This window comes from Rana temporaria, chromosome 6 (genome assembly GCF_905171775.1).
Source record: "Rana temporaria chromosome 6, aRanTem1.1, whole genome shotgun sequence".
NCBI classification, from domain to species: Eukaryota; Metazoa; Chordata; class Amphibia; order Anura; family Ranidae; genus Rana; species Rana temporaria.
The window spans coordinates 150,908,439-150,935,173 of record NC_053494.1 but is presented as its reverse complement, the minus strand read 5'-3'; the positions used below and the strand labels follow the sequence as shown (position 1 = coordinate 150,935,173).

Below are 26,735 nucleotides of genomic sequence, written 5' to 3'. Positions count from 1 at the left end.
GTTCAGGTTTGGTTTAAGATTATTGGTTATGGAGTAGGGATTTAATTTGGTGCATACCGTATGCATGGATAATGTATGTATGTATTACATTGTTAATTCCTATGTAAGCAAGCATTGTATATTTCTCCTATGTGCAGGTTAGTAAGTCTGCCTGTATTCTTACTACACAAGCAATAATGCGTTTGCTCAAGTCAAAAGAAGCTGCTGCGGCTGTAGACGTCAAAACATGGCCAACTATTCTAGACACTGGTAAATAATATTTCATCCTTTTTCAATGGAATTTTTATTATCTCTTTGATCTTTTGTTATCTTTGAGGTATAATAATGTTATCAGTATAAAATCAAATGGGAATCATGGGTTCATTACAGCACAGTGAACGTACATAGTTCCCTTTCCCATGAAGGGAGAGGACATTAAACCCCCCCCCCCCCTTTTTTTTTTCTCCATGTTTGTTGGTTATATGTTTGTTATTGATCTAAGAAAAATTAATAAATAAAGATTATAGATAAAACTAAGATGCATATATATACAGTAACTCGGTTTGGTCCCCACTTGAACAGCCCCCCCAATCCTATGGAGCTATGCTCACATTGGCAACCTTTTGGGAAAGGCTCTAGTATTGTATTTAGGTCATTTAAATGTATTTTTCAGGACTGGTTCACCTTTATCATATGAGTGTCTATTAATGTTTCATAGAATTACTTTTTCCATTTATGGTATTTTTTTTGTATATTGGCTATATCAGTGTATATATACTTCTGGCTATAGACCTCATGAAATAGTTTAAAATGCATCCACAAGCTTCTGACCTGAACAGGCTCAAATAGTGCAAGTCTTCCAACTTAGGCAATGGTGAAGAAAGGAGTAAACAAATAGTCCTGGTAGGGAAAGGAAGTCCTAAAAGTCGCACATCACAGCATAAAACCCCAGAGCTTAATCATGGGGAATTGATCATGGGTTGCTCATGATTAAGCTTCGGGGGCAGAGTGAAACGAGTTGGGGGCGTGGTCTGGCTGTAACCGGGCTGAGGCTGTCATATACTTCCTAACAGGGTTTTTCTGTGATTTGCGACTTTTAGAACTTTCTTTCCCTACTAGATGTTTTGAGCTAGGACGAGCTCTGTCCTGTCAGCTCTCCTAGCAGTTTGTCCTGTAAGAGGAGCTGGTGGAGCCTTAAGCGACACCTGAAATGTTTGTTTTGGGTCACAAAGTCCACCTTATCTCAGAATAGGGGAGTGTATGAAGCAATTGGGCAATGTTTTATGACTTGTCCAATTACTTTGTATCTGAGAACTTTAGTTGTGGGTTATCATGTGCTGGTTGAAAACTTCTGGATTATGAGACAGTTAAGTAATGACTATGCACAGCCTAAAGTGAACTATGTCCATGCAAGCCCCTACAGCTAATTATATTCACATTCCCTTTGCTGTACCACAGCTTTTTTTTGACCAATGCTTCTTTTTATGGGAGTGCATGTGATTCGCTCCTGTTCCTTTTTATGTTACATTGCTGTTGCTTAGTGATTGGTTGCTCAAGCACCCAGAACTGTCCCATGAGTACTGGGAAAGGGTCCCCAGACCTGTATAAGCTCTAAGACCAACTTAGAGTATTACCCAGGCATTAACTTGCCCTATTCTATTCCAAAGGCAAAGAGTAAAGGGGTAGTAAGGTAAGCATAAGCAGCTGCAGGGAACAGACTTAAAGCACCCCTGTAGCTTCATTGTGCATGGGCAAATCTCTGGATTCACATGAGTGGTAAAAGTAGGCACTGACCCTTGCCAGTAGTCTCCAAAACAATGGGGCTTAGCTGGTAGATGGTGTTGTTTAGCTGACTGAACAACCTGTACACTGTGTAGGGTTATGGATGCCTGTGTGTTGCATTGCACCTGTAGCCCCCCCTGCCCAGAACTCGGCCTTGACAACACTATTTCTCTTTTGCATCCAGTGCCATGATGAATTCGCAGTCTAAGGGTGCTAATTACAAAATAAAAATATAAAATATTTACTAATTGAGAAAATTGTTCCTCTTTAAAATAGTTTTACCTTTATTCACTGTGGAAGCTGCTGTGAATATCATGCCATGTGTATTTATCAGCTGACACTTTTATACTAAGTATCTGTTCAGAGGGGGAATACAGCAGGGCTCAAGTCCTGCGGGAACGCGTGGGAACGGAGTTCCTGCACTTTTTTCACAGCAGGAACTCAGTTCCCTTTGCAGGACTAGAGCAGCCGCCCAAGCTATTCCTTCACTAAGCGGCGATGCCCAGCTCGAGTCACTGTCAGGGGCAGGCGAACCTTAGTAATCCTTTATGTTACTGGCCGCTTCCTGTATATAGATTCATCGGGTAGTGTGCGGGTATTCCGTCACTTCCTCGATGCCGCAATGTCTCCTGGGAGCTTTTGTCATTGTTCCCAGGAGACATTGCGGAGGTCTGCCGCGAGTTATCGCGGGATTTAGCAAGAACTTGCTTCTTCTTCGAGGAAGTGACGGAATACACGCACACTACCCGATGAATCCATATACAGGAAGCGGCCAGTAACATAAAGGATTACTAAGGTACAGTGGATCGAAAAAAAAAACATGCGGTTTAGTAATTATGCATATGAGGGTATCATTTTTTTTTTTTTTTTGGTGGGGGAGTGGATCTTGGGTGGGAGTTCCCACACTTTTTCCCCCAGGACTTGACCCCTGGAATACAGTATATGTCATCACTAATGCTTGCTGTTGCTTTTCCTGTGTTTCGGCAGAAGACATGCCCAAAAAGAAAATAGCACGTGTGTTTCGGCCAACATCACCGGAAACGCTGGCCTACTTAGATTTCAGTGTGTCTACTACCGGAATCCTGGCTGGAGTGAAGGTGGGACAATAAGATGGACATGTTTTGTTGGTTTACCAGTATACCCCCCTCAGTGGTTCTAGAAATGCCACAAACCAGCTGTAAGGTCCCCACTCTGTCATCCCTGCTGATTAAGCTCACATTCAGATTCATGTAAATATTTGGTGGTCGGTCCCTTTTACCTTTTATTTGTATTCTTTCATTGGAAAAATTGAGAAGGGGCCGATTTAAAGCTGAACTCCAGGAACTCTAAAAACCCTTCCTTGCAGTGGGGCTTTGCCTGCGCTGCAAGGGTTAACTGAGCTTTTTTGTCCAGGGGACTCAGTAAAGCACTTTTACTTAAAGTAGATTAAACTCCCATGTATGATTCTTACCTATAGGTAAGCCTATAACAAGGCTTACCTATAGCTAAGGAGATATTTACTTTAGATACAGTAAGTGACATCACTGGCGCATGCGCTCTTCGTGCCGTAAACAGAGACTCCCACGCGCATGTGCCGGAGTGAAGTCATCGCTGGCTCAGCCTATCAGATAGCTGAGGAAAGCTAGAAAGAAGACCAAGTGAAGATGGAAGCGCCGTCAGCGGTGACAGCACGCCGCTGGAGGGCTTCGTTTTCAGGTAAGTCTGTCATAATGTGCTATGCATACTAGCACATTATGACTTAAAGGGATTGTAATGGCAGAAGCTTCCACATAGGCAAATGAACAAAGAAACTTGCAGAGCTGTGCTGCAAATAGACCAGCTCTCTGCTTATCTATCTCTAAGCACCCTCCCCGACACAAATTTCCAGCTGCTTTTATCTCCAGTGTTGGAGAGCTTGCAGAAAGACACAGGACTTAGAGCTCTAAAGAGAGATAAGTAAACACTACAGATATATGTGCCCAGCTCAAATTTCATGGATGGGGTTTACAGCCACTTTAAGTTGAGGAACACTAGAATCCTTGCTTACTTCTGTCAGTCTCCCTGTTTCAGATTTCCTCTTTTCTTTGGTAAACAATTTCCCCAGAACAGAGAGTGGAAATCTCTTTTGGAAGAGATAATTCTTCTTATTATTATTATTATACAGGATTTATATAGCGCCAACAGTTTGCTCGGTGCTTTACAACATAAGGGCAGACAGTACAGTTACAATACAATTTAATACAGGAGGAATCAGATGGAGCTGTCCATGCTTTCTTGTCTTTATAAGACACGTAAGCCCCCCCCCCCCCCCCAATTTATTGTATGGGTGTCACTAAGAAAGAAAGAGAGGGAATATCTCTCTAATGGGGTCACAGGCAGAAATACAAAAACTTTACAGAAAATGTATCTTTTTCACTCTATCCAAAGCTATAATAATTGTCATGAGCTGGACTTTTCCTACATTTAAACTTCGACCTCAGCCATTTATACCTTTTTTACTTCTCCTGTGTATATATATTTTCTAATAATGTATGAGCTAAGTAAGCCTTTTTCCCTCTTCTTCAGATGTCTCATTCAGCCTGCAGTGCCTTATGTCGGTCCATTAAGCTGCAATGTGAGTTGTACCCATCTCGTCAAATTGCCATCTGCCTAGATCCATACTGTGGCTTAGGATTTGCCCTTTGGTGTTTGTGCAGGTAAACCGTCCTATTTCTGACTAATCATCCTCTTTGCCTGTCGCATATATCCTGTAGAGGTAGACATTTCACCGCTGAATAATCCTGTAAAATAATCAAAGGAGCATTTTTCGATCCAAAACTATTGCTTTAGGGTTCACACAGAGCGGATCTGTTGGACGGACTCCGTAGCTCAGTGGGGTATCGCTCCGTTGATCTACGCTGAACGGGTCCATCTCCACTCACTGTCAGAGTCCTGCTGTTCTCTATGAGGAGATCAGATGAAAACGGACTGCCTGTCTTTTCATCTAATCAGATCCGATCTGCTGAATGGATCCTGAATGTATCACCATCCAACTGTTTTGAGCGGATCTTGACGGATCGAATGACAGGCGGGTGTCAGTGGACACATCTTCTCTGACATCCGCCTGCCCATATAAGTCAATAGGTGTCCCTCTCGGCTCCGGGGCCGATCACGTGAAAGGGGCCTTATCTGAGTAACAATCTGGTTGTCAAAACATACATTGATTGGCTTGTGTGTAGTCATTTCTCCTTCTCAGCATGTTGTAGAATCATTCTAAACTATGCAATTATGAATAAAATTAAAGAATACCCAAAACAAAACGCAATCATTTTGATATATTGCATCTTACAAGTCTTTAGATGCATTAGTTTTCATTTTTTCAAGCTAGGAATATTTTCAGTAAGTAAAGAAAATACCTGTTGATTTTGCCAGTGTGCGTGTCATTTTTGTGAGCTGGAAACACAGACAGCCACACCTTTCTTGTGTAAGGTACTGGAAAAACCAATCCACCATGCAATGGAAAACGAACAAAGGCAGACAAGTTTGAAGTCTATCCTGTGTGCTAAACATGGCACCTTCCATGGATACAGTGTAGAAATGAGTGTAGCACTAAGGCCCCTTTCACATTGAGGAGTTTTTCAGGCGGTAAAGCGCTAAAAATAGCGCTGCTATCCCGCCTGAAAAACTCCTGCACTGCAGACTCAATGTGAAAGCCCGAGGGCTTTCACACTGAGGCGATGCGCTGGTGGGAGACAAAAAAATCTCCTGTCAGCAGCATCTTTGGAGCGGTGAGAGGAGCGGCATGTATACCGCTCCTTCACCGCTCCTTCCCATTGAAAACAATGGGAACCGCGGCAATACCGCCCGCAATGCGCCTCTATAGAGGCGCATTGCGGGCGGTATTAACCCTTTATCGGCCGCTAGCGGGGGTTAATACCGCACCGTTAGCGGCTGATTCCCGCGGCAATCCCGGCGGTATAGCGCCGCTATTTTTAGCGGCGATATACCGCCACCGCGGCTACAGGTCCAATGTGAAAGGGGCCTAAGGCTGCACTCACACCTTGGTGTTCTGAGAATGTGCATAGAAACGAGCATCGTTATAGTGGTGCCTTTTAGCTAGATTCACATAGAGTTAAAAGAGTAGATACGCCGACCTAACTCGGAATCTGCACAGACCTAATGTTTAAGTGTATTCTCAAACAGAGATACACTTAAACCTATCTAAGATACGACGGCTTGCGCCGTCCTATCTTAGGGTGCAATATTTAGGCTGGCCGCTAGGTGGCGCTTCCATTGCGGTCGGCGTAGAATATGTAAATCACTAGATATGCCTATTCACGAATGTACGCCCGGCCGTTTACGTAACGCTTTATCAGGCCTAAAGTTATTCAAACAAATAGTTGGAATAGTAATGTTAAAGTATGGTCGCCGTTCCCGCTTCGAAATTCGAAAATTTTACGTCGTTTGCGTAAGTCGTCCGTGAATAGGGATTTACGTCATTTACGTCCACGTCGAAATCAATAGGCCCGTGCGGCGTACGTTGCCACAATGCACAATGGAAAATGTAGGCGGACGGCGCATGCGCCATTAAAAAAAAACGTCAATCACGTCAGGTCAAACAAAATTATAATAAAACATGCCCCTCAGCCTATTTTGAATTAGGCGCGCTTGTGCCCGCCGCATTTACGCTACGCCGCCGTAAGTTAGGAGGCAAGTACTTTGAGAATACAGTACTTGCCTCTCTGACTTAAGGCGGCGTAGCGTAAATACGTTACGCTACGCCGCCTTAAAGTTGCGGCAAACTACGTGAATCTAGCTAATTGATTATTAATGGCACCCCAAATGTGGGTAACAGTCACACAAGGCTTACCGCTAAAAAGGAGCTGCTTCGATGCGATTATTGCGTGTAGTGAATGTGCCCTATGCTCGTAAAAAAAAAAAAAGCTTAAATCTACATTTGTTTGTTCCCTTATATATATATAAGCTGTACAGTCAGCAAGATCTTAAATGTATCTAAAGCAAAAACTATTTTCCGTGTTTATTTCAATCTCTACCCCTGCTGGGGAATTTCAACTTTGCTATTATTGCAGGTGGCTGCTGTCACCAGGACAGAAAGTAATGGGGGGTACAAAAGTTTATAGTTGTCACCAGAGCAGGAGGTGAGGGGAAATCTTCCACTTGTTCCAGTCACAGCTCACAGGGGATTTTCCTCATTTCTGAGAAATGTCCCTTATTTCCCATTGTATCTTCAGGACAAGTCATAAACAGAACTTCTGTGCCCTATTAAAAACAAAAAGGTTTTGGCCTTAGATATACTTTCATTGAGTGTGTATGTACATAGAGAAGGGTTTTATAGGTGTTTGATTCTGACCTGCATATCGACTGATGTCCCACTGCAAGGAAATAATGCAAAAAAGTGAATTTGTTGCAGTTAGTGATCTCTATCATTTCTTGTGTTCTACCAATAAACTGCTTTTCTACTATACCAAGGTTCTTCCTTAACAATGTTCCTTTGCCATTTATGCAGCATTTATTCTGGTCACCAGTCCATCCTCGTGCCTCCTCTGGAGCTGGAGAGCAATGCATCCCTGTGGCTTAGTGCAGTTAGTCAGTACAAAGTACGCGTCACCTTCTGCTCGTACTCCGTCATGGAAATGTGTACCAGAGGCCTGGGCACACAGACGGGCACATTGAAGGTACATACTCTGTTATTATTGATGATTTGATGAGTATTTACCCACACTTGTTCTTTTCTTATTTCCTTCTTCCTCCTGTGCTTCCCTTAGGCTTTCCTCATATATTATTTAGCCTTTTGTTTTTGTTTTTTTGTCTTGTTCTCCATTATTTTGCTAATCCTTAAATTTCCTTCCTGATCCTCTCCTTCCCTTGCCCAGTCCCGAGGTGTGAATCTGTCTTGCGTGCGAACATGCATGGTGGTAGCGGAGGAACGGCCACGTATCGCACTTACACAGTCGTTCTCAAAGTTATTCAAGGACTTGGGACTGTCCACCAGGGCTGTGAGCACCACGTTCGGCTGTCGGGTCAATGTGGCCATCTGTTTACAGGTAGGAGTTCTGTCATAGCAATTTATATGCTTTGTGTGAAGCTTATCATTTTAGTTTATGTGTGGTCATGTTCACTTCTGAGCTCAGACGAGTTCCTCAACCTCTGTTTATTCCCGCTCTTGCTATCATACCATTCCATTTCTCACTTTTCTTTGTGGTTCCTCTTTCAGCCCAACAGACTGGGCAAGCTTGCTGACCAGGTATGGTGTCTGCATGTATGTAAGCTGACATGCTATGTGCAGCGTGCTTTGCTCTGGGCTCCGCTGGGCAGTGCAACAGAAGTGTGTGTCTGCACAGGAACTGCAGAGGGATCTGAAGTCATTAAAGGCCAACTGCAGCCAAAACTGATATTGTTGTTACAGGTAGATGCTGGTATTTGGGATCACATGCCGGCTTCTTTTATCTTTCAGAGACTCTACGTAAAGATTATACTTTAAAGCGGAGTTCCAGGCTTTTTTTTTTTGTTTGTTAAAAGTCAACAGCTACAAAAAGTTTAGCTGCTGACTTTTAATACACAGACACTTGTATGCCCCACGGTCCAGCCATGCGGCCGCCCCGAGCATCGCTCCTCTCTGCCGGCGCCGTCATAGCCACTGTGGGCATCCGGCCGTGACAGCTTTCGACTTCACGGCCGGGCACGCACTGCGCATTCCCAGTGGACAGGCAATCTTCTGGGACCTGTCATGTGTCCCAGAAGATTGGCGAGAGGAAGGAGTCACCTAGGAGGCCCGTGGCATGTCAGGGGCCGAGGAGTACTTAAAGCGGAAATTCCACTTTTGGGTGGAACTCCGCTTTAACTCAGGGCCGTTTTTGCACATGTATATAAAAATAATTTTAGGCCTGAAGATTGCATAAACCCCCCAAAACATTATATATTTTCTGAAAGCAGCCAGTGGTAGTTTAAATTTTTTATGTTACACAATATTACCGCAAAGGAAATGCAAACCACCCTACAGGTCATCAGTTTATGGAGGCGATCTGGTGCTAAAATTACTCTCACCCTGGCGTGCGCAGCGATATGTAACGGGTATATCGCAATCAACATTTTCATGCATAGGTGCCCCCATTACATATGTATACATTAGGGTGGGGTGGGGTGGGCCTTACCTAATTTTACATTTTTGTTTGGGTGACCGGTTCTCTTTAATGAGACATCTGGTGTCTAAAAGAACCTGGATATCTCACCTGTGCTCCAATGAATCTAATACAGTACAGATTGCACACAATTCGATTTATTCCTGGCTATGCTGACCAGAAAAAGTGAAGGGAAGTGATGTTTTTACATGTCGCTTCCAGGTCAGCAGGAAGAAGAGCTCAGCTCCTGCCCCTTTACCCGGCAGCACGTGCCATGCCTGTCCCAGACGTGCGCACCCCTAGACACATTGTGGGAGCATCTGTTACCTTGGGGTTTGAAAGCAATTTGGTGGCTACATTGCTGCTGGATTGCTTCCATCTGACAGCCAGACGTTGCTTGTCAGATATACACACAAGTATGTGTTAAGGCATGTACACATAATCGGATTATCCAACGGGAATTGTGTGATGACAGGCTGTTGTCGGAAAATCTGACCGTTTGTATGCTCCATCGGACAATTGTCGGATTTTCTGCAGACAAATGTGGGATAGCATGCTTTAAAATTGTCTGCCAACAATTGTGTGTTGTCGGATTATCCGATTGTGTGTACACGTGTCCTTCGGACAAAACTCCAAAGTACAAACACGCATGCTCAGAATCAATGCTCACCATAACACAACATTAGCAGAAGTTGCCCAAAGGGTGGCGCTAAAGAGCTAAAAAAAAAACATGTAGTTTCAAGTCCTATGCTTTGTCCGATGAAAATCCGATTGTGTGTATGAGGTTTAACACTCCCCGCTGTCGGGTCTGTACGACGTAAGGACCTGGCATTGAGAGGGATAAAGCCCAGTTTAACTTTCAGGTAAATTAGCTAAACACATTCCAGGTGTGTTAAAACAAAAGGTGGGCAAAGTCTTAGTTTACTTTCTTTAGAAAGCAGCCACAGCTGGAGAAGAAACGCTGGCCCTCTGATAGCATGCTGTAGAAAATGACCCTTGCTTTCTGTGGGGAAGCAGTGCTCTCTGAGGAGTCAGAACCAAAACTCTCCAATCAGCCGGAGAGAATTTGCTTTGCAGATTGTAGAGCTGTAGATCTGACTCAGTAGGGAAGCATGTAGTATCTCTATAATGGGATTAAAGGATAAGTTCACCTTTCTTAACATGTTGCATGTTACACCCACACATCGCCCACTCCGAATCCCCTCTGTGACAGCAGACCGGGAATCTTTTCCCTATGTCTGCTGCCTAAATCAAAAAAGACGTGGCCATGCGGGGCTCCGCCCACCTGGCCGTGTCACTCATTTACAGTGTTCTGTGAATGGAAAACTACAACTACCAACAGCCTTTGCAGCTGTCAGGTTGTAGTCCTCAGTTAACTACTACGGAGCTGTTGAGCCCTGTGGTAGTTTATTGAAATATCTTGTCATTGTGTAACTAAATGCTTGTACAAGGTATGATCGTACGCCCTGCATAGCACTTACAATCTGCTGATTGTGGGTTCCATGCTCTCCAGGCTCCCAATAAAAATGTAATAATCCACAATTGTTTTACCTGCAAAAAAGTGTGCATGTATTTTATTTATTTTTTGAAAAGGTGAACTTATCCTTTAATGCTTCCCCACAGAGAGCAAAACTGGCAATAGATGGATCCAAATTTGTCCGGGTCTGCAGGGACGGTTCAAGTTTGGATCCATCTATTGGCAGGCTGGTGATCACTTGTTCAACTTCTGTACAACCAGCCTGCTAGAAAGTTTACCTTCGATCAGTGCCCCTGGCTATATCTAGCTAGCGGAGCTGATGAGTGTATTATGACGGTGGGGAATAGCTCTGCAGGAGGGATTCCCGAATCCATTTTAAATGTGTGGATGGGAAAATTGATTATTTTCTTTTGTTCAATCTGCTGGTTAAAGGGAAGAAAATGAATCCTGTACGGTCTGCCCAAGAGTCTAAAGACTGGTACACACTGAGTTTTATTTTCGTTCAACCCAGCTTGTTGACCGAAAGAAAACTGACATTAGTACAGGGATCTCCCCCGCTGAGCTGTTGTGTTCTGACACCCGAACACTCTGGCATTGGCTGATAGCGCTGTCTTACACGCGGGTCGAATGTCAGCCATTTTTTATTGAACGAGCCGAGGTCGCCCAGCATTTTGCCGTGTGTGCAGGGTTTTATTCTGCAGGCTGTGACTGCTTCTTTAAGGAAACAAACTACAATACATTGAATGCCTTTTGTTTAGATGTACAGTAAAACCTTGCGAGCATAATTCGTTCCAGAAACATGCTTGTAATCAGGGGTCAAGTCCTGGGGAAAAAAGTGTGGGAACTCCCACCCAAGATCCACTCCCTCACCAAAAAATAAAAAATAATACGCTCATATGCATAATTACTAAACCGCATGTTTTTTTCTTTTCGATCCACTGTACCTTAGTAATCCTTTATGTTACTAGCTGCTTCCTGTATATGGATTCATCGGGTAGCGGGATTTAGAAAAAACTTGCTTCTTTCTAAATCCCGCGATAACTTGCGGCAGACCTCCGCAATGTCTCCTGGGAACAATGACAAAAGCTCCCAGGAGACATTGCGGCATCGAGGAAGTGACGGAATACCCGCACACTACCTGATGAATCCATATACAGGAAGCGGCCAGTAACATAAAGGATTACTAAGGTTCGCCTGCCCCTGACAGTGACTTGAGCTGGGCATCGCCGTTTAGTGAAGGATTGGCTTGGGGGGCTCGACTGCTCATGGCTGCTCTAGTCCTACAAAGGGAACTGCGTTCCTGCTGTGAAAAAAGTGCAGGAACTCCGTTCCCACGCGTTCCTGCAGCATTTGAGCCCTGCTTGTAATCCAAAGCACTTGTATATCAAAGCATTTTTTTTACAGAGAATAAAAGAGAAGAGAAGCACCTCTAAGTGTAGCAATAAGTTGCTAAATGTTGTACCGTCATTAAATGTAACCATATTGCTACACTTAGAGGCTCCTCTCTACTTTTTTATACTCAGTTGTGACATGACACTACTCTTATATCAAGACATCGCTTGTATACCAAGGCAACATTTATTAAAATATTTAGCTCGTCTTACAAAACGCTCTCAAACCAAGTTACTCTCAAACCAAGGTTTTACTGTACTTCATTCATGAACCACTCCAAATCGGGGAATGGAGACTACCAACCTTCAGTCTAACAGCAGACTTCAATGATTATCCAGAAGCAGGGTGTTATGGGATAGAAATCTCTGTGGTTTTACTGTACCTTAAGTATATTATGAGATATATAAAAAGCTAGCATGTGATTCAGCCTACCAGCAACTATACAAATCTGCTATATCCGTTTGTGGTAGAGTTGGCTTGAACATAAGATAGTAGTTTTTTAACAACAGAACACGTTTACAGTAATGATTGATAGTTACAGAAAAGCTTTGTGTTTGTCCAGATTACACACCATGTGCTTTTTAGACTTGTGTATAGCTTCTCACCTGCATGGCAGCTCCAGCACATAATCCTTTTAGAACAATTCTATTGTTTGCAAAGAAGAATAAATTGTTTTGTTTTTTTCAGGGCACTGCTGGGCCCGACCCTACCACTGTCTATGTAGATATGCGGGCTCTACGCCATGACAGGTAAAACTTCTGCCCTTCTGATTTTTCTGTATATGATCAGCCATACCTTTTTTGTCTAATTATCAATTTGGTTTTCTGTTAAGAGTTCGCCTTGTGGAGAGAGGTTCCCCACACAGTCTACCACTCATGGAATCTGGAAAGGTGAGACTCTCTACACCAAGTTCATGGTGCCCATCTTTGGGGTTATGGCCTATAATTAATTTAAGGCTGGATGCAACTAAGTGTGGAAAATGTCCAAAGATATGTCTAAGTACAGACGGCAATAAAGTAGCAGATTATTCTACTTGTTTAAAGATGTATGAAGAATGTAAATTTGTCTATAAAGAATTTTCACCCTTAAAATAATTTTATAATGGTGTATTTGGACAGGACAAGTTGTATGCCTGTTCTTCAGTGACAAAGGCAGTTTATCTGTATCCTCTGCCTAAACCTTTGTACCCCTCCCCCTTTACCCCCCAACTCCCACTTAGACCTATCCCTGTAGAATTTGGCACACACTGTTTATGATTTTTTTTTTTTTTTATGCTAAAATGTGATTGGTTTTCTTGTTGATTAATTTGTGGGTACAAGGAGGCAGTAACCTACAATACACATGGATTCCTGCATGCTTTGATGCAAAACTTAAAAAGTATACCCTTGTCAGCATAGCCTTGCATAGACCTTGTGGATATTGTATTCAACACTCAGCTCAGTAAATTACCTTTTATGCTTCCTTACAGATTCTTCCTGGGGTGAAAGTCATTATTGCACATACAGAGACCAAAGGACCACTTGGAGACTCTCATTTAGGGGAGGTAAGTAAACATGGTCGTTCGTGTAAAGTAGCGTATGTAAAAAAAAAATTGGGAGGGGCAGAGTAGCTGTAATGTTTATTGCTGGGGGAAGATTCACCCTCTCAATTTGTGGTGGTGATCATTGTTTCCGGTACAGAAATTAATGGGGAACCCAAATGTTAGAGCTTTCAGAAGAACAGGAGATGAGTGAAAATCCTCCAACAGAGAGCAATATAAGAGGTTATTTTTCCCTGCTTTGGAGAAATTTCCTCATACTTCCTGGTGTTTCTGAGACTGGAAGTGTAAGGAAAATCTCCCCACCAGGATACAGAAATAGTAACCATTCCCTAAGATAAAAGGTTTTTTTTTCTCTCTTTTAAAAAATAAGGAATAAATGCCAATTTTTTGTTTTCAACAGGTTTGGGTGAGCAGCCCACATAATGCCAATGGTTATTACACTGTGTATGGTGAGGAGGCTTTGCATGCTGATCACTTTAATGCACGGCTCAGCTTCGGGGACACTCAGACTGTGTGGTCTCGGACTGGATATCTTGGATTTCTCAGAAGAACAGAGCTAACGGATGCCAGCGGAGGTAATGAAGTTAGAAAATTAGGACTTGTTTGGAGACTATCCTACCACCAACATTCAGCATGGTTCTTCCATTGTCATTCAGTTGTTTAGTTTAGCAGAGCATCTTCGAGTTTGCTTAGCCTCAGCAATTGTTACTTTCAGGGTGTGGCAAAGGTCAGGGTATAACCAGGATGGACATCTCTGCCAGTCAGCAACAGGGTGATGATGAGACTGTTTTGTGAGGTTTACTAGGAAAACATCCAGCTTCCACTATTGTGTTATTAGTTTAGTGGAGATTTTATTTTAACGCTGAACACCAGACAATTTGGGAAATACCCAGCATGAGCTGATTTACCTAGCAAATTTTATTGGGATGCTGTTGTGATCCAGACAGCACAACCATGTTCTCAACATACACTGTAGCAGAACGCCAATGTCCTCTCTGGCTCGCTCCATCTCCTTTTGTCAACACATTCAGGGCGGCAACAGAGATTGACTGGCTCCTACCAGGCCACAGCCAGGTGCCATTCTGTCTTCTTTTTATATCAGGCTTGAGTTCAGCTTTAAGAATATAACAGGATTTAGCAAAAACAGCTAGATCATTTTAAGTCATTTAGAAAAGTAAAAGATTTGATTGCCTTGCCTGTTGAAAATGTATAATATCTACAATCATGGTATTACAATGTGTAATTGCAATTACAAACAGTCTGTACAGAATGCCTTTAAAAGAGAAAATCTTTATCTCTTTTCCTAGAGAGGCACGATGCCTTATACGTGGTTGGTTCTCTCGATGAAACATTGGAATTACGGGGTATGAGATACCATCCCATTGACATAGAAACATCTGTGATTCGATCTCACAAAAATATTGCAGAATGGTGAGTTTGTTTTTAATTCTATGAATAAGTTCTCAACTAACATGATGTGATAAGAATTGTTCTTTTGGGCCCAGTCCACTTACTGTGTTCTTTTCTGGTCTATTTAGTGCTGTCTTCACATGGACAAACCTATTGGTGGTTGTACTGGAGCTGGATGGGCCAGAGCAGGAGGCCCTCGACCTGGTGGCCCTTGTGACAAACGTAGTCCTGGAGGAGCACTACCTGATTGTTGGTGTCGTGGTCATAGTGGACCCAGGTGTCATTCCTATCAACTCTCGAGGAGAGAAGCAGCGCATGCACCTTAGGGATGGATTTCTTGCTGATCAGCTCGATCCTATATATGTGGCATATAACATGTGACATTATGGTGATAAGTTGCTTCTTACCTGACCCTTGACACACTGGGTGCTGAGGAATGAAAGAGCTGAGAGAGGAGACTGACCGACTATTACTTCCATTATTTGAGGTCCTGGATTGCTGCTGTCTTCCTTCTCAGGCGATGTGTCTTCCCACCACCCAGGAATGTTCCAAGTCACAGAGAGAGGAAGGGGCATTTTATTGCCAAGAAATGTCTAGAGGAGAATGTACCTAGTGGATTGTTGCCTCTTACTGTGACACTGGATGTAGCTTCCTCTCCCCCTTCAATGCTGTTCTTTGTGCAGCAATACATCCTGCCTCCTGTGTTGTGTCGCCTTACAAGAGCCCAATTTCATGCAATAATGTGAATCTCCGGATTTGTTGAATCTGAGCACATACATTTATTTTTTACATATAGTTTACGGGGGTGATCATGCCTTCCCCCTGCGCCAAGGTGGACCTGTCCAAAGTGTGAATGTTCACCAGCCCTAAGTGAGCTGCTACTTCACTTCTCATCACTGAACCGAATGTAATTATGTACATAAACAGTATAATTTATTAAGTGCATCAGGCTAATGGACATGCCCCTGTGGTCAAGAAAATGAGGGGAGAGACCCACTTCAATTTTAACACTGTAGTTTTTATAGCAAAGAAAAAATGAAAACAAAAAAAAATCATTAAGCACTAAAGAGCCCAACAGTTATCTGTGATATTACAAAAAGATAAAAAGCACATTAAACATTTTAAAAAGGTGTTTTGTGTTACTTCTTGTTTTTCATCTTGTGTGCGTTGTATAGTGGGGGTCTCCAAACTTTCTAAACAAAGCGCCAGTTTACTGTCCTTCAGACTTTAGGGGCCAGACGGAATAGAAATTGTCCTGTTGTCAACTGGCGTAAACAATGCCAAATCTTTAGTGGGAGGAATAGTGCCCCATCATAGATAGCAGTGGAAAAGTGTTCAGAATTATGCCCCCATTGTTGATGTCAGTAGGAAGAATAGTGACCCAATCGCTGCATCCATCCCTCAGGCCACAGTTTGGAGACCACTGGTGTATAGCAGCCCTCAAAATTTCCACTCGCCTGCTAGCATTTGGCGAGTGGATTTAAGCTGGGGACGAGTGATAACAGTTCTGCATGACCAACAGTCCAATCTGTGCCTACACTTAGAGCCACACTGCGATTGGCGGCCGAAGAGGAAAGGTGCGTGCCCAGGAAAAGTAGTCGGGTGAGCCGCACACATGCAGAGCAGTACACAGGTGCTCTCCTTACAATTCTCGTTAAGCCATGGGACCTGATAGTATGACCTCTCTGAGCCTGGCTTCCCAACCTGACCAATGTAGCTGGAGAGCAGAGAGCAGGAAGGAACAAGTGAGCAGGAGGACTGCGATTATCACCACTCCAGGTAGGCAGTGCAGCACATCGCTCACCAAGAGTTGCCCTGACAAGAGAGCGGCAGTATGCTGTGCGGCGTCAGTGGCTATGCAGGTGTGTGAATCTCGGTGCTGGATTGTACTCCCTCCCGCTGTGCTGCAGCTCCTCTCCTCACTGCCTGACTGAATGAAAAGGGGGAAGTGGGGACATGCAAGTGTGGAGCCGCACACAGGGGGCTCCTGATTATCAGAGTTGGTAGAATTTGAGAGGGAGAGAGAGAGGAGGATGGATGGGGGTTGCAGAGGAGACAGCAAGAGAATGGGGGAAAAGACCTGGTTCTAGAGAGAAGGCAGAGGAGGAGGAGGGAGTCTTGTACATAAGAAGCAGAGCAATATTTGCAGAAGTAAAAAAAGTCCATGTCCCTCTGGTCTGCCCCAGTGCCATGTCCCTCTGGTCTGCCCCAGTGCCATGTCCCTCTGGTCTGCCCCAGTGCCATGTCCCTCTGGTCTGCCCCAGTGCCATGTCCCATTTTGTTAAAGTTGTTGTTGGTAATATTTAATTGTGTAACTTGATTCGGCATAAAACATTTAACAGTGTCATTCCAAGAGATAATCTACAAGGGTGTTTTTAGGGGTGGAATTAGGGGCGGGGCAGTGTATGGGTTAGGTAAGGCAACTGGTGGCGAGTAACACTTGAGGCCTGGCTAGAAGCTCAGGGCTTGAAATTTTGAGTCCTGGTGTATAGTATGGGTCTACCCACAATTGATTTCTTGGCTGAAGTGTTATTCTAACTTTACCATCATGGAAACAATCTGTGTTCTATATTCAACAATGGTGATGCCTTTACCAAATGTATTCTACAGATAACTTATTTAGCCTGCAGGGCCTGGAAATGGCAAGAGTATCACAGTCAAGCTAGCTATACCACAGAAGGCAAACACTGGGTTCTCAAAAATACATTATATGTTTCGAAAATAGACCTATCCTTCAAATTAGGTTGGCAGATATGGCAAGATATATTTTAACTATTAGTGTGATACCACCCGGTCAATTATACATTGCCTGTCATTATCTGCCAGGTAATATATTTGAAATGTAAGTGGATTACAGTCCAACGTGTCTTGTTCGTATAAGAAACACCTTCAGCAACTCCCATGGAAAGAAATTCATCTCCATATTGGAAATACCTTGCAGCCAACCTATCAATAAAAGAAACATGGAATATTACTAACCCAGTGCAGCACTTAGAGTGGACATATGTCTGAAGAGACAACTGTATTGCCGCTGGCAGCCAATCGGCTTCCTGGAGGCAACCCAGCAAACGCTCCCTTCAGACATGTTCATGCACATTTCATTATGGTGTGAGATACTCACATTGTGTGCTGTTGTCGCTGATTCCGCAGTGACAGACCAGTTGAGTGCGACAGATAAGTGACGTCTCCACATAGGATTCCTGTTAAATACTGCAGAGCCCTCAACCCTGTCTCCTCTGTGAATCTGTATTGGTTCATCCAGCATAAAGAGTGTATGTTTCCAGTGAGTGAGCCTTAGAAAACAAATATACCCGATTATAAAGCATGCAGTAAAAAAATGATGTGGGCTTGGAGTGCATGAATCTAAATATGATAAAATAGGGACCTATACACTTCACCTTCATTCCTTAGAATTGGCTGACATACGTGAGATATATTTATAAAGCATTGCATCAGACATTTTCTGCAAGTAAATCTTCCAGTTGCATGTGTTTTAAATGACAGTGGCGATTTCGCCACAGTGAATGTTTTTGAAAGTCGCATTCACTGCTTTAAAAAAAAGACCTCAGAGTCTATGACATAGACTGATGTCATCCTCAGGTATCCACATTCATTGACCTATTGAAACACTATCAAGCATGCAAAGTCAGACACGTGTCCAGCTACTTTGCAAATTGTTACTTAGCACTGACACCAACAAAACAGGTAATCAATTTTTACAAACGCAACTTGCAGACTTTCTTTGCAAGTGAACATATTTAGGATTAGTCATTACTCATCATGCCACTTGGGCACCCTTTTCACATGGGCAGAGCGTTCAGGTCTGACTCTACGGTCCGTCGTCATTCGATCCCCCATAGGGGAGAGCGGCGCTCTGACAGGTTGGTCCCTGCACAGTGTGCAGAGACAGACCTGTCATCTGCCTGCTCAGCGGGGATCGACAGAGTGATCCCTGCTGAGCAAAGCGGAGCCTGTACACGGATGCGCCCCGTGTGAAAGGGCCCTTACAGACAAAATATTCCCTTTTAAAGCTTAGAACATAATTTGTAGTTCACAATTAGCCGCACATTGAGATTAAAAAGGATTTACAAGAAAAGAATATTAACTCTTTAAATCAGACCACTTCCTTTTAGTAACTAAAAGGCCATCAAGAATGGCAACTACAATGGAACTAAAGTCTGACCATAAAGATGCGGTAAGTAACCACTTCAAGACCGGACTATTTTACTTCCTTGTTTCCCAGGACATTTTTCAGATTTTAGCATTGACCCAAATTAATTGAAAATTTTGAGGGGAACAAAAATGTTTTTCTTAATTTATTTGCAAAATTTTATAAAAGAAACCATCTCATACAACCCCAATTCCAAAAAGTTGGGATGCTATGCAAACCTACATAAAAACAGAATTCATTTACGAATCCTATAAATCTGTATTTTATTCACAATAGAAAATATATGAAATGTTTAAACTGAGAAAATGTTACATTATTTAATTGACGGCAGCAACACCTTTCAAAAAAAAGTTGGGTCAGGGCAAACAAAAGCTGGCAAAGTACAATCTGAGCACATCTTTTCTGGGACAGGCCCATGTTTGCCACAGTATAGCATCCCCCTCTTCTTTTAACCTCCCGAGTCTGGCACGGGGTGAATTTTCATTACCAAAATCGGTAACCCCGAACCTTACTCGGGATTGCATTGCAGGATCCAGGCAAAGTTACTCTGTCTCCTGGATTCTGCGATGAGGTCTCTCCGCTGTGTCTTCAACTCGATCCATCACAGTGCCAGGCTCCGTTCCCTGCAAGCGTTGCGACGCATGTGGATGGAGCCTGGCCCCAAATTCAAAAAGTGAATAACACATAATATTACATTACTGTATCACATTATTTCTTATCCCTTTTGTTAATGATTTTTCCAGTGCCCTGCCTGCAGTTTTTTATATTATATTGTTCCTTCTGCCTGGAAACTTGAGATTGTCCATGGTGACCAAAAGCGGTTTTAGACCAGCTAGAAAACGTCAATAAAAAATTTGAATCACTTGCAGAATTGAGCCATAGTGATTCAAGGGGAAATTCATCAAACACTGAAAGTAACGACAGCCACAATTCTGCAACTGAGCAAATTTCAGTGTTTTCAAATTGATTACATTATTGAATAAATGTTATTATTTATATAATGATTTTGTGTTTCAAACTTTATCATAACCGGAATGTCTACTAGTCTCTTGTTTGGACAGATTTAAGTAAATTATTTCCAAGAATTACAGGCCTACAATATAAAATGCCAAATTTCCATGCAAAACAATGTACCACTTTCAGCATCAAAAATCTGGGAACTATGGAGAACAGTTGCTGGAGTTCTGGGAGAGAAAGGTTATCCCATTCTTGCCTGAGCACATGCTGCTCTAAAACCTGCATATATCTTTCAGCATTTGTAGTGCCTTTCCAGATGTGCAAGCTGCCAATACCATCAGAGATGCATGCTTTTGAACTGAGTGCTGATAACAAACATGGAGGGTGCAGCATCCATGCGTGCCAAAAAAAATCTCAAATCATCTGACCACAGAACAGTTTTCCACTTTGAAACAGACCATTTTAAATGAGTTTTGGCCCAGAGGAGATGTATTGAATGGTACAGCAAACTGTGTTCAGACAGTGATTTTTGGAAGTATTCCGGAGCCCATGCAGTGATGTCCATCACAGAATCATGCCTGATTTAATGCAGTGCCGTCTGAGGGCCTGAAGATCACCACTATTGCGTTTCAGCCTTGTGCACAGATGTTTCTCAAGATACTCTGAATCTTTTGATGATGATATTATATAGTAGATGATGATATATTTTAAAGTTTTTGCCATTTTCCTTGTTCCTTACAGTTACCAAGATAGGGGTGGCAAGGGAAAATATCTAACTGGCACACAAACTAATAAAATCACGAGAGAGGTTGTAAATCTTCCACCATACTGTATACAAACCTTGGGAAAAAAAGAGTTGCACTTGAATGCATATTTCAAACCTTGCAAGTTTTCTCCTGCTTTCCCTCATTGGTAATTGGTTGTTGCACTACCAGGGAACATTTTGAGGACAAACTATTTTATTTCCAAGATTAAACTAGACCAGCATGTGACTAGTTATATTTACTCTAACCAGGACTAGTGTATGCAATGTCAGTTCTTTCTACTTTCGGATGGAGGGGGGAGAATTGGAATCGCTATCAATTTTTTTCTATTTCCCTCCTGGGAAGATCCACTTTACCCGTCCTGTTGACTATTGTCAGAGAGTTATGGTAAATCCAAAATACAGTTGGCACCGGAAAAGAAAGAGGGGAAATATTTAACTGAGGACAACTATTTTGGAGTCGGCTGTTTGAGGGGGTTTTCGCTCACTTTTTAGAGGTGTGTATTCCACTTGGGAAAGAAAGGGAAACCTCACCAACAGGACATGACAAATTATAAGCTGTCAGAGGTTCTAACCATTGTCTACTCGTATCAAAAAACAAAAAAAAGAAAATGTGTTTTCTTCCACAGAGCGCAAACAGAATTCAGATTTTTTGGGATTCATTCATTTGGGATATACTGTCACCTACAAGAGTAGTTTAAAGGGGTTGTAAAGGTTTGTTTATTTTCTAAATAGGTTCCTTTAAGCTAGTCCATTGTTGGTTCACTTACCTTTTCCTTCAATTTCCCTTCTAAATGTTTTTTTTTTTTCTTTGTTTTCTGTCTGAATTTCTCACTTCCTGTTCCTCCTCAGTAAGCTGTTCTAAATGACTTTCCACCACTCGGATGATGGTGGAAAGCTTACTGAGGAGAAACGGGAAGTGAGAAATTCAAACAAAGAAAAAAAAAACATTTAGAAGGGAAATTGAAGGAAAAGGTAAGTGAACCAACTATGCACTAGCTTAAAAGGAACCAATTTAGAAAATCAAAAAGACAAACCTTTACAACCCCTTTAAGTTTTTCCCCCCGATCAGGGCTTAATCTACATGCTGCTTGAGCTGGTCTCTAATGCAGCTATCCAAATTGGCATATCTTCAGCAACAGCTTTGGAGGCCATATCCATAACCCGCTGGACTGGATGATTGCAGGGCCTGCCTGGAATGTGACCTTTGGCCCTGGGCTCTGCTTGTGGCTCCTTCCAGACCCCCGTATATTGTTTTAGTTGGTTGGAAAGCACTTTCCAGGTCCACAGCAGTGGCACAGCCTCTGGTGTGACCCAGTCTCAGAAGACTACATTATGAGTAGGCTGTGTGGGCCTAGTGTTAATCAATATTCTGGAGTGTCAATACTATTTGGTTGTCTAATGCTGGATCTATTCTATGCCTTTCCACCCTTGAAATCCTGCTCTCTAAGATCGAGATTAATGAAATTACACCTATCCTTATACCTCAAGACTGATCCAGGTGGATGTGGTATTTCAACCTGATTAAACTCCTGGCAGATGCTCCATGGGCTCCAAATCAACCAAATCCTTTGTCCCAAGGATAAGTTGGATCTCCACATTGTTCAAACACAAAAGTACACTGCCCAAGGTGTGAGGAAAGAAACTTCAAACCCAGAAATTGCTCTTGGGTCAAATCCTGATTTTACGATCAGGCCTGGATCAACAAGAGGCCTTAAAGAGTAACTAAACTTCTGAATGAATAGCCACCCCCATTGCAATATTAAAAACTCAGGCATGTGGGCACGTGTGCTACTGTGTCTTCCAGGTATCCAGGACCTGGCAGAAATCAGCAGGACATATGCTCACACACACACAATAGGATTTCTGCATGTGCGCAAAAATACTGCCATGTTCTGCCAGATTGCCAGTAGGCACAAATATGCTGCATGGTTGCGACTTAGGAACACACTGCCTTCTAGAATAGCTGCAACTTGGCTATCCCAAGAGGCAGCAGAGCCCAGTCTAGGCCAGAAACCCAGCTCAAAGCAGAAAAAAAAAAAGAAGAAGGTAGGCAAATAGAATACAAATGTTTATATTTTGTGTGTGGGGGGGGGGGGTTAAAATAAAAAAGGTTATAGTGGGAGAATAGTACTATGGGTCAGATCTCAGCACTTGCAATCTTGTTCCAAAAATCCTGTTATTCAATCTACACACAGATTAATAGGTTCTACCTACTCTAACGAAACATTAATGAATTGATATTTATGAAAACTTTGAACAAGTTATAAGTATTCATGTAATATCTATTCAGAGATGCATATAAACTTGGATGTTTGCTAGATTTGACTTACGGGTTGAAGGGACCTGTATGCAGTTCTACATGCCCCTGGTTCTCAATGTTCTGGAACTGGACACTGAACCAAGAAGTGAAACCATGGAGTATGCCATCACGTTTTACATGGAATGCAAATGGACCGCTCATTCTCTAAAAGAAGACAGAAATTGTCACAATACATTAATAATGTATTATAGAATGAAAAGAGGGTTTTGTTTTGTATCAGCAGCATTGGAGGATTCTTGCCTCTACACTCACCGGCCACTTTATTATTGGGTACACCTGTTTAATTGCTTGGTAACACAAATTGCTAATCGGCCAAATCACATCGCAGCAACTTAAAGCGGGAGTTCACCTGAATTTATTTTTTTTTAACATTAGATTGAGGCTCATTTTGTCAAGGGGAATTGGGTAGTTTTTTTAAAATCGAAGCAGTACTTACCATTTTAGAGAGCGATCTTCTCCGCCGCTTCCGGGTATGGTCTTCGGGACTGGGCGTTCCTATTTGATTGACAGGCTTCCGACGGTCGCATACATCGCGTCACGAGTAGCCGAATGTCGGTGCGGCTCTATATGGCGCCTGCGCACCGACGTTTGGCTACTTTCGGAAAATCGTGACGCGATGTATGCGACCGTCGGAAGCCTGTCAATCAAATAGGAACGCCCAGTCCCGCAGCCCATACCCAGAAGCGGTGGAGCAGATCGCTCTCTAAAACGGTAAGTACTGCTTCGATTTTAAAAAAACTACCCGATTCCCCTTGACAAAATGAGCATCAATCTAATGTTAAAAATTAACTTTTTGGGTGAACCTCCACTTTAATACATTCAGGCATGTAGATGTAGAGCGTGGTGCTGATATGAATATTCCAAAAACTGCTGATCTACTTGGATTTTCATGCAGAAACATCTCTAAGGTTTACATAGAAAGGTCAGAAAAAGAGAAAATATCCAGCAAGCAGCAGTTGTGTGGACGAAAATGATTTGTTAAAGTCAGAGGAGAATGGGCAGACTGGTTCAAGATGATAGATAGGGATCAGTAACTCAAAATAACCATTTGTTACAACCAAGGTATAAAGAATACCATCTCTGAACGCACAACACAAAGTTTTGAAGCAGATGGGCTACAGCAGAAGAAGACCAGACCGGGTGCCATTCCTGTTAGCCAAGAACAGGAAAGGAGGCTACAATTTGCACAGGCTCACCAAAATTGGACAATAAAAAAAAAAAAAATGGAAAAACATTGCCTGGTCTGATGAGTCTCGATTTCAGCTGCAGCATTCAGATTGTAGGGTCAGAATTTGGCAAAAACATGTAAGTATGGATCCATCCTGCCTTGTATCAACGGTTTAGGCTGCTGGTGGTGTAATGGTGTGGGTGATATTTTATTGGCACACTTTGGGCCCCTTAGTACCAATTGAGCATAGTTTAAATGCCACGCCCTACCAAAGTATTGTTGCTGACCATGTCCATCCCTTTATGACTACAGTGTACCCATTTTCTGATGGCCCCTTCCAGCAGGATAATGCCCCATGTCACACAGCTCCAATCATCTCACCACTGGTTTCTTAAACATGATAATGAGTTCTCTGTACTCCAATGGCCACCACAGTCACCAGATTGGGAGATTCGCATCATGGATGTGCAGCCGAAAAATCGGCGTGATGCCAACATGTCAATATGGACCAAAATCTCTGAGGAAGGTTTCCAACACTTTGTTGAATCTATGCCACAAAAAATAAAAGCATTTCTGAAGGCAAAAGGCGGTCCAGCCCAGTACTAACTAGCAAGGTGTACCTAATAAAGTGGCCGGTAAGTGTATCTATACATGCACCAACTCCCTGAAGCTTAAAGTGGAGGTTCACACTATAAAAAATTTCTAACATTATATCCAGCACAGTTCTGCAAACAAAATGACACTGACCTTTTTTTTTTTTCCCTGTAGATATCGTTTAGCCATAGAATTCACCGCGGCTTCCGGGTAGGGAATCCCGTGGGAGTGGGCGTTCCTATTGACATGCCAATCAATTGGCATGCTAAACGATGGCACACAGCGCGTCACAACTTCCCGAAAGATGCTCGGGTCGGCTCGGCTCTATTCAGCGCCGGTGCGCAGGCGCCGAATAGAGCCGAGCCGACCCGAGCTTCCTTCGGGAAATCGTGACGCGCTGTGTGCGCTGTCGTTTAGCATGCCAATTGATTGGCATGTCAATAGGAACGCCCACTCCCGCGGGATTCCCTACCCGGAAGCTGCTGTGAATTCTATGGCTAAACGATATCTACAGGGGAAATAAAAAAAAGGTCAGTGTCATTTTATTTGCAGAACTGGGCTGGATATAATGTTAGAAATTTTTTATAGGGTGAATCTCCACTTTAAGCCCCGGTTCACACATATGCAATGCTGGAACCAGCGCAATTCCAGTTTTGATTTCCGCATCGCATCCCCTTCGCAGGCAGTTCACACTGCCCTCTGCAAACCACTGTGGGTGTCAATACAAAGTTATTGACACCTCCAGATTGGATTGCAGTGCAAATTGTGAATTCAGACAGGAATCGAATTACATGGGTGTTCACACCCATGTGATCCAATTTCAATGCGAAAAAAAAAAAAAAGGATCCTGCACCATTTGTGTGAATAAAATCCAAGTTAAGCCATATATTAAACAGAAGTCGCATGTGATCGTCACAGCAATGCGGTGCGTATCACTGTATTCCGAGGACAATCCTACACAATCCGGTGCATTCATATGAAATTAAGTAGGCCTTTGCTCTTCGAGGTTGATGGTAGATCTAATAGATTGTACAATGTATGGTTACTATTATGCTCTCCATGTTCATACACCAACTTCTTCTGTCTGCCTCCACCTCAGGGCCCCTCCCCAATTCTCCTTCTATATGGCCATTTGTTTCTTTCTGCTTTTGTTGTCATCCACACACTGAACACACACAGCCCATGACATGCATTGATCTCAGAATGCACACAGGGTATACATAGCCAAAAAACAAACTGAACACAATTAGCAGTAATACTTATTATTGTGCTAAGCTTTGTTAGAACAGCGTGGCGAATTACTATTTCTGGCCTTTCTTTAGCATTGACCTCCTTCTTTGTAATGTGATGTGTATGTGTGACAAATATTCCTGCTATAAGTTTGCAAGTTGGTGACTGAGGTCTAGAGGTTTGAAGAAAGCAACATGACTTTGCAAAGATGGCAATGTTTGTGCCATGGTTACAAATTATTCAGCACAAGTCTACAGAAATATTACTTCAATGTGAAGCTATGCTGTAGTCAGATGTCTGCCATCTCAGTAATTTTTACAAACCATACACTACAAACATTTGGAGTACCAACCCCATGAAGATGGCATTAAAATATATCTGAAATACTCGTCACACAATTTCTGGGAGTCAATACACCTCAACAGGAGCTGTTCACAGACATATTCTTTACAGTTCAATAGCTTGCACAAAGTGATACTGATAAAAATGTGATCAGCATGTGGCCATTCCTGCTCAGAGGTCGATAGTTTGATCAACTTTTGCTGAATAGACTAGCTGGAAAAGAGTTTGTCAATCAACAACTGCAGTGTATTGTGACAGCCGATCTCTCCATCCACTCATTTGTTTGAATAGAGGAATAATTTTTATTTTATTTTTTCCAACCTCCTGGCTGAACCCCCCCCCCCCCCCAAAAAAAAAAAAAAAAAAAAAAAAAAACCATCCACTTGTCTATTAACACAACCCTTCAACAACAACTTAAAACGAGTTGTAAAGGCAGAAGGTGTTTTATCTTAATGCATTCTATGCATCAAGATAAAAAACCTTGGGCCAGATTCTCAAAAGAGATACAAC

General features: G+C 42.7%; 2 protein-coding genes across 8 annotated transcripts in view; one reads left to right on the top strand and one right to left on the bottom strand.

Annotated features, from left to right (window-relative positions):
- Nucleotides 1–15,809, top strand: part of DIP2A (disco interacting protein 2 homolog A) — a 165,623-nt gene extending 149,814 nt beyond the window's left edge. For 3 of the 5 annotated variants that reach the window (XM_040357583.1, XM_040357582.1, XM_040357585.1), the window contains exons 28-39: nt 138–249; nt 2,749–2,858; nt 4,306–4,436; nt 7,247–7,415; nt 7,614–7,784; nt 7,955–7,984; nt 12,415–12,476; nt 12,560–12,617; nt 13,196–13,270; nt 13,668–13,842; nt 14,575–14,698; nt 14,806–15,809. In XM_040357583.1, the coding sequence (XP_040213517.1) occupies nt 138–249; nt 2,749–2,858; nt 4,306–4,436; nt 7,247–7,415; nt 7,614–7,784; nt 7,955–7,984; nt 12,415–12,476; nt 12,560–12,617; nt 13,196–13,270; nt 13,668–13,842; nt 14,575–14,698; nt 14,806–15,058 (1,470 nt within the window). In that variant the 3' untranslated portion in view covers nt 15,059–15,809. The remainder of the gene's footprint in view (nt 1–137; nt 250–2,748; nt 2,859–4,305; nt 4,437–7,246; nt 7,416–7,613; nt 7,785–7,954; nt 7,985–12,414; nt 12,477–12,559; nt 12,618–13,195; nt 13,271–13,667; nt 13,843–14,574; nt 14,699–14,805) is intronic. The other 2 variants (XM_040357584.1, XM_040357586.1) reach the window with 1 other exon arrangement.
- A 1,669-nt stretch (nt 15,810–17,478) lies between these two features.
- PRMT2 (protein arginine methyltransferase 2) overlaps nt 17,479–26,735 on the bottom strand; it is a 39,977-nt gene continuing 30,720 nt past the window's right edge. For 2 of the 3 annotated variants that reach the window (XM_040357589.1, XM_040357588.1), the window contains 3 exons: nt 22,902–23,035; nt 17,799–17,970; nt 17,479–17,623 (listed from right to left, as the gene is read on the bottom strand). In XM_040357589.1, the coding sequence (XP_040213523.1) occupies nt 17,591–17,623; nt 17,799–17,970; nt 22,902–23,035 (339 nt within the window). In that variant the 3' untranslated portion in view covers nt 17,479–17,590. Of the gene's footprint in view, nt 17,624–17,798; nt 17,971–22,901; nt 23,036–26,735 lie in introns of those variants that run through there. The other variant, XM_040357590.1, reaches the window with a different exon arrangement.